Source organism: Mytilus edulis, chromosome 5 (genome assembly GCF_963676685.1).
Source record: "Mytilus edulis chromosome 5, xbMytEdul2.2, whole genome shotgun sequence".
NCBI lineage: Eukaryota > Metazoa > Mollusca > Bivalvia > Mytilida > Mytilidae > Mytilus > Mytilus edulis.
The window spans coordinates 65,470,983-65,479,596 of record NC_092348.1 but is presented as its reverse complement, the minus strand read 5'-3'; the positions used below and the strand labels follow the sequence as shown (position 1 = coordinate 65,479,596).

Sequence of the window (8,614 nt, the reverse complement as noted above, 5' to 3'; positions counted from 1 at the left end):
GGACCCTCTAATATCCTTGGTTGGGAACCCCCATTTTTATAAATGGCTGGATCCGCCCTTTAAGAATTGAATATGTTTACACTAATCAGTTGAAAATTGAATCACTCATACAAGTTGAACTGTAACTATCGTAAGCTAGTGAAATTATAAAAAAAATACAGAGAATGACACACAAAAAAGCAAGAAATACACATAAAATATTGTACAGTTGTGTTATTAAAGTAAACATTAGTGTTGTAAGAAATACAATATGAATCCGTTATAATATGTGGTATTGTCATGAGAACCAATTTTCCCCTTTTATAGTTTATATAAGTTTAGTCTTTAAAGAAAAAAAATATCTTTGTAATTTAAAACTTTTCCCCATTTTTACACGTTTCAGTGACATGAAATAATGCTATAAATGAAAATTGGAACACAGTTTATCAATATATATATATTATAAATTATTAAACAAATCAAATCAAATTGTTATTAAATCAAAATCAATTCAATTCCGCAGTGCAAAATCTGAAACAAAAATTACCTCCCCTGTCATCACTAAAAAATTTAGCGGTTCAAAATTTAGCTCGTTTTTTGCAGCCAGGGACACCGGTGGCAGATTTATTGTAAGTAAACAACACATGCAACGTTAAAAAGATAAAAAAAAAAGTCATTACCATAAACTGATATCAATTAGAAAAGGAGCAAACGATAAGATTTGCAGTCTACAAATCGACTGATTCTAATATGAAGTAAAAGACTAAAACTTAAGGTTTATGACCCCTTCTTTAGCCATTTTTGTACGAACTTTTCAAACTTCAATTGTATCAAAACTACAGATATAATAGAAAATAGAGATAGGCCATTTTGCACATATACCAATGGGAAACTTGATGCAAAGCATTATTATTTACTGTTTCGTTGCATTTAATAGAAAAAGAGTACTTTGTGGCAAATAAACCAAGATTTTTATAGAAAATCCACAGCCTTCAATACAGAAATTTTTGTTATAAAATTTGAAATATAGATTACTCACTTGCTTTTCTATGATGTGCTAGTGTTTATTTTTTACGAAAAGTTCTAATCAACCTGTAAATTCCAAAATACCTCGTGCTGATTCACTAATGTCGAGCGCACCCTAAAAGGTGTACTTGATTTGGTCCGTATTTTTATTTGTTTTAACTAATAACTATATTAATAAACTTGTTTTAAGGAAATCATTACTAGCACTGCATGCAATAATGCTATATCTATCAGTCATTTAATTTGCCAAATATGAGAGTACAAGGATAAAAGCTGTGGATTTTCTATAAAATTTCCATATGTTTAGCATTCGGAATCAACACAAGGGTACATGATCCTAAAATTATCCACTAGGGAAATTCAAACGGACCTTATTTCGATATGAAACATTTAATTCAAATACATCGAGAAGACCGCATATATGAACAAAAAACAAGACTTTTTCTCCCAATTGCTTAAAAAATGTAAAATCTTTGAACACGTTGGGACCAATAGGCCAAATTAGTTATAAAATAAATTTACTGTGCCAAAAAAAGTTGGAAAATACGGCAAATTAATGATGTACACCTCTGAGGAGCCAAACATTTCTAGAATTAAACTTTTTTTCTTAACCTGATTTTTTGTTCCAAAAAGATATGACTGTAAAAAAATAATTGGTGAAGAAAATTGCACACAAGTTTTTTTTTACTAATATGAATAAATTTAACTTTAAAAAGCTATTGGTAGGTGCTAATATAAGAAAGTTTTATAAAATGTTGCTGCTTTTCGTGACAAATTTACCATGCTGTCAATTTGGTAATTTTTTTTTAGAACAATAAGCATAGTATTACAACTTCTGTGTTAAAAATGATTGAAAAAATACATATTTAAGAAATTTTAAAAGAAAAAATACATTGGATTTACAGAGGGGGGGCAAGGGGGGTTCCAATAACAGCAAAACAGTAAATTGATTTGGCTTAAAACAGATAACAAGGAATTGAAAAGGGACAATAACAGATAACAGCAAATGAAATTTATCAGTCCAACAAGGACCAATACAGTACAGTCAGTACATCTTATTATAACTGGTTGTATGGATTGCTAGGCCTTAACAGAGACATATATATTCACTTATTTTAAGGATATTTTGTGGAAAAATTAAATATTTGAAGCTGTTAAAGACACATCTTTATTTGCAGCAACAGTTTCTAAGCTTCACTTTTCATTATGTGAACCAGTTAAAAAGCTATCGAAATATTGGTAGTCGGGGTTCTCTTTCATGTAAATACAAAGAGGAGGAGTAGCACTTTTAAGTGTGAATGCTAAAGAAAAAGATGTCGTGTAATTCCCAAAGGCAACATTTCACTCACATGCTCAAACAAATGATACATATATACTATTTTTGTATTTTGTAAATAAGTATAAAAGAAGATGTGGTATGGTTGCCAATAAGACAACTCTCCAAAAGAGACAAAAAAACACAGAAATTAACAACTATAGCTCATCATACCACCTTCGACTATGAGAAACAAACCAATACTGCATAGTCAGATATAAAAGGCCTTAAAATGACAAACGAAAAACAATCAAAACGAGAAATTTAACAGCTTGATTTATCTAAAAAAATAATAAACGAAAACAACCACTGAGTTGCAGGCTCCTGATGACTTGGGACAGGCACATACATAATGTGGCAGATTTAAACATGTTAGTTGGTGCCTAACCTTGGACAGTGGTGTAACAGTACAACAAAAAGTTTATTATTTTGTCATTGAATTAAAATTATATACGTGTATCAAGGCTTTTTTTTTTATCCATATGATAAGTTATTGTAAAAGTTATACATTTTTAAAAGTGATTTTTTATAGTCAAATTTTATACAAATGGCCATTTTCACAAATTATAATTTGTACAAAAACTGTGTACAAAGTCAAAATACAAATTATAATTTATAAGAAAAATGTGTACAAAGTAAAAAAAACAAACTATAATTTGTACAAAATTTTACATCTAAAAACATGTTCACAGACAATGGAATTTATTACAAAGAGTAATAATAATGTATACCGGAATGGTCGACCCCATTGTTTTTAAATATGTTTATGTGATGTTTGTTACTGGAATCCTTCTGCAAATACGTGACCTCCATATCACTAATGGAAAGACCCCAATAGTGATAATAAGAAGATGTGGTATGAGTGCCAATGACACATCTTTCCATCCAAATCACAATGTTCAATTTTCTTTAATTTCTACTTAAGATTGGCTGTCAAAATGCTAACATTCCAATTTTCAATAACAGTTAACAGCAAAACAATCTCACTATAACAGATAACAATAAAAATAATAGTCCTATAACAGATAACAATAAAAATAATAGTCCTATAACAGATAACAATAAAAATAATAGTCCTATAACAGATAACAAGAAATAAGACCATAACAGCTAACAGTAAATATATTTTAAGAATAACAGATAACAAAGAATTAAATTACCCCATAACAGCATAACAGTTAAACCCCTTGCCCCCCCCCCCCCCCCTCTTTACATAATTCTAGTAAAATCAGTTCTTGCATGCCTCACCCATTTTCCCAACGTATAAATTTTTCAGAGGCACAGGTTTGTCTGTACTCAGTGAAATTTGTAGTGTAAATATGGCCGTATTTGCGAAAAGGTTATAATGAACCTTTATATCCAAATGGGCTATGCTAACCCAAACTGGTTATTATAACCCATTTGTCTGTTTAACCAGTGCCAGTTTAACGGAGTATCATTTTAATGAAAATAATTGACATTCAACAAACATAACTTTTTAATCAATTATATATAACAGTATATTATATATTAGATGATGTACTCCAATATGTCAATTTTAATACACGTAACTGAACATATAAACTCGTTATTATACTAAATCCATCAACCCCAAATGATATAAAAACAGTTGTTTCTTTAATTTTTTTTATTAAAGAGTCATTAGAACTGAGGAAAGACGACCAATAACTGTTTTTAACATGTATATTATTATTGTCGAGTTTTCAAGTTCTTATGTTTGTTTTGTATTAACTCGAATAATTCAACACCCTCTATCCACTACATTTCTAGTTAATGGAGTGATAGTAGTAATCGTAATATAACGACTGGATTATTCGGGTTAGCCTTCTACTTTGAAATAGTAGTTAAACTCAATACTTGTGCGTTACGTAGGTGCTGGTAATGTCTATTTTCAATAAAAGATCAAAGATAAAAAAAAATATGGCTTTTGTGATCTGTTTGACCAGAATATTTTATATCATCAAATTGGAAGTGATGTTTTTTATTGTTATTACCTGAGTGCATGGTTTCATCTCCTTGTTTTTATATCATATACATGTACATGTGATTTTTATTGGTATATTCATATTTTTTTTTAAATTAAAAAAAATGAACATCTGCTCGACCTGCAATCTGTTACATATTGATAACGACTAGTAGATAAGATAAAAGATTCAAAATGTAATCAATAAAATTTCAATGGAGAATATTGAGTTATTATAGTTATATTATTATATTATTATTATAGAAAACCAATAGACGATACATGTAACTGTGTCCCTGTGATAAGCGTCACATATTTTTCTTCGTGTATTTATGATAGAGAGGGTTCATTTTTTATTTGAAGTAATAATTTATGAATGTTTTCTAAACAGTTTAGCTATGATACATTGTCTATCTAAATGTATTGCGGGCTATCAAAATAACAATACCTCAAATCATTTAACAGATTTAACAATGGACTAAATGAAAATTGACAGTCTGAACGGCTGAGTTTGTTTGACCCACTATGGTACTGTACCAAAACAGTTAAATGGGATGCGCTGTTTTGATGAGTTTTTATTAGAACATGACTTTATGTTGTTAATATTGTATTCGATCATTTAACTATTTGTTTATTTTCAGAATCATGAGAGGAAGAGTTGTCATAGGTTTGTCTTTTTTCTTTATGGGAGGATTTATTATGATGCTCATAGTAAAGAACTATCGAACACTGCAGACGGTACAGGACACACGTGTTCTTACAAGTGACGACACTTCCGGTGGTAAAAACGTTCTAAAACCCGTATGTAAAGTAGATTTCACAAATGTGTATTCAATGGATTTAACTACTTGGAGTAAAAATAATAAAGTATGCAGCGAGTGTCAAAATTTTATAAAAGCAACTCTTAAAACTCCATATGGGAATACGCCTATTTTTGTGTATCCAGCAGCCCAAGATCCGTGGGTCTCGGGAATACTGATAAGCAGTGGACACTTCGAAGCAGAGAAATCCAGTATAATGTTTGATTTGTTGAAATCCGACCCCGAATTAAATCTAATAGACATAGGAGCTAACATTGGAGTTTATACGCTCTCTGCTGCTAAAATGGGGAGAAAGGTTTTGGCCGTGGAGGCTTTAGACAGAAATGTCCGTCACATTTGTGCGTCTGTTGCCGGAGGTGGCTTACAGGATAAAGTCACTCTTGTTCATAATGCCATATCCAACAGTAACGGTGTTGTTAATCTAGGAGTAGATAAAAACAATATGGGAGGAACATTTGTCGATGTAGACTCGGATCATATTAAGAAACTAAAAGAAGGCCGAGCCCAAGGAACATATGGTACTGTTCATACGATAAAAATGGACGATCTTTTAAAAATTCCAGGAATAAAGAACTTTAAGAAAGTGGTAGTTAAAATGGACATTGAAGGCTTTGAAGCTAAGGCCATGGAAGGGGCGTCGTTATTTTTCGAAAAAATCAAAATCGTTGGCTTTATTATGGAATGGGAATTCCATAGAAAACAAAAAACTGCAGATACAATTTTAAAATTTATGAGTAAACACAACTTCATACCACATTCATTGAGCTCTGCAAAACAAAAATTGGACTACACAAAGTCTGAGTCGTGGGGATATGATGTATTATGGTTACCAAAGGGGTAGTCTTCATATATATTATTTAGGTGAATAAATGTTTTATAATTTATATGTATTGTGTAACATATAAGGCCACATTGATTTTTTATACGACCGCAAAATTTTTGCGGTCATATATTGGTATCACGTCGTCGTCGTCGTCGTCGTCGTCAGCGTCGTCCGAAGACGGATGGTTTCCGGATAATAACTTTAGTATAAGTAAATTGAAATCAATAAAATTTTAACACAATGTTTATAACCACAAAAAGAAGCTTGAAATTGATTTTGGGGGTTATGATCCCTAGGGTTTAGGAATTAGGGGCCCAAAGGGCCCAAAACAAGCAAAACAATCTAGTGTCAGGACAATAAGTTGTGTATAAGTATTTCAATTGTTCTGAAATTGTACCACAATGTTTAATAACATAAGTAGAAGGTTGAGATATATTTTAAGGGTTATGGGGCAAACAGTCTAGGAATAAAGGGCCAAAAAGGGGCCAAAAACAAGCATTTTTGTAGTTTGTCCAGAATAGTAGTTGAATCAACTAAAACCAATGCTATATGCAATATACAATGCAATATTCACTTTTACTACCAACTAATAAATTAAAACAATCTTTACCATTCAGTGATTACAAGCACTTTGATTACCATTCTAGGGTTATGCCCCTTTACAAGTGGAAAAATTGAAGATTTTTTTCGTTTCTGTTCTCTTAACTTAAGTTTGTCTCAACTAAATTTAATGAAATGTGTATACAATGCTTATTACCTCTAAGCTCAGTTCAAGTTCAGTTTTTGGCAGCTTCACTTTTACAGTTCTTGAGTTATGGTCCCACCTGCGCTTTCTCAAAGAAACTTTTACAGTGTGTTGTACTACTTTTGGGACAAATTATATCAAAATTATAGAAAACTTCATCGGCTCTAACTCAAAATATGGACAATTTTATGTTTAGGGCGTCTTAAATCTTTTGACAGCTTCCGAAGTGCTAATTTTAAACCTTTTTCAGCTGGACCAAATCACTACTTTCCTTTAAAATTCTGGACCCAAATTTTTTTACAGTGTAATTTCACCCCCCCCCCCCCCCTACTTGCAATTTGAGGCATTAAACATGGAGAAATAAATTTGGAAGGGGTATAAAAATTAATGGCAAGTAACCCACTGTCAACACTAGGACTATATGAACAACGAAAACCAAGGGACGACAATTGTGGTCTCGGACCTTATGTCCCTTTATAACGTTATATGCTAGCAGGGGCATCATCTGTGTCCCTTTGGACACATTCCCCATTTATTTTTTTAGAAGTTACTATTAAATAATATTAATTTTAACCGTGACTGTATGACATTTTATTTTTAATATTTTATGATGTATTTAAATGAGTAGTTATTGTTGCAAACTCCATTACAAATTTGAATTGAGATCAGTTTTGGATAAAGGGAAAGGGGGAGGTGAAAAAAAATTGAGGGGGGGTTTCAATTTTTCTCATTTCAGATTTCAGAATTTCAGAAATAAAAAGAAAATTTCTTCAAACATTTTTTTTTTTTTTGAGAGGATTAATATTCAACAGCAAAGTGAATTGCTCAAAAGAAAAAAATGTTTTAACTTCATTAGACCACATTCATTCTGTGTCAGAAACCTATGCTGTGTCAACTATTTAATCACAATCCAAATTCAGAGCTGAATCCAGCTTGAATGTTGTGTCCATTCTTGCCCCAACCGTTCAGGGTTCGACCTCTGCGGTCGTAGAAAGCTGCGCCCGCCCTGTGGAGCATCTGGTTACACGCTGTTAACGGCAGAGGTGTTATAGTATCTACCGTCTGTATCTCTGGTCGTCTGCTTGCAAAAAAGTTTTTTTTCCACACAACATGAAGAAATTGTACTTAACATTTTTTTTTAATAAAATGGACACTCGCTTCTTTTATACGTTGACTTATTCAAAATTGTCGTTTTGGGGTTACATGAAAGAAATTCAATCGTTGAACAATTCGTGCAAATCTCAGTATTACTCACATTAAACATTTTACCTCTAGTAATCCATTTCGCTCAACTCATTTTTTACATAGTCCATTGTATGTGTTTTAGTCCTCTACATATTACAAGTAGCTTACTGCAGCCTGCGGTTATATATGAATTAAACGTGTTAGCACTTGTTAATCACATATTGCACCTCATTTTGAAGAAAAATACAGGTACTGAAGTAATAAGACTTTTATAGTAGAAACAAACGATAACTTATCGAGCAACTTATTGTATTCCAAAGGAGCAACTGTATATGCATTCGAAAATAAGGGAGCTACCATTTGAATTTCTTAGGGGAGGGATAAGACGAAAAATGTTGTCCTGTATTTTTTTTTTTTAGTTGTAATCTCTGTCCTGCTTTTTTTGTTTTTCACTCTATTTGGTCCTGCCTACTTTTATTAGTTTATTCTAATGTTTTACAGAAATTGTCATCTTGCCATTTTTTCCAAGTTGCTCGTCCTGCCAAGTTAGAGGATGAATACCATTTTGTGTTTCACTGCAAGAAATTTAATGATCTGCATCACCTATATTTAAAAAACTCCTTAAGACTAAATGGGAGGCGAAAGTTATCGTGATAATGTGACTTGAGTTATTTGTTTTTACAAATATGAATATTATGTGTAAAATGCTACTGTTATTGTTAACATTGCCTCGTAATAAATGAACGCATTACTTTTA

The 8,614-nt window shown here is 31.7% G+C and overlaps 1 protein-coding gene across 1 annotated transcript; it reads left to right on the top strand.

Annotated features, from left to right (window-relative positions):
- The first annotated feature begins 553 nt into the window (after positions 1-553).
- LOC139524307 (uncharacterized) lies at positions 554-5,988 on the top strand. The gene is made up of 2 exons (XM_071319047.1): positions 554-608; positions 4,925-5,988. Exon 2 carries the CDS (start codon positions 4,929-4,931, stop codon positions 5,943-5,945), a length of 1,017 nt encoding a protein of 338 aa, XP_071175148.1. The 5' UTR covers positions 554-608; positions 4,925-4,928; the 3' UTR covers positions 5,946-5,988.
- The last annotated feature ends 2,626 nt before the right edge of the window (positions 5,989-8,614 follow it).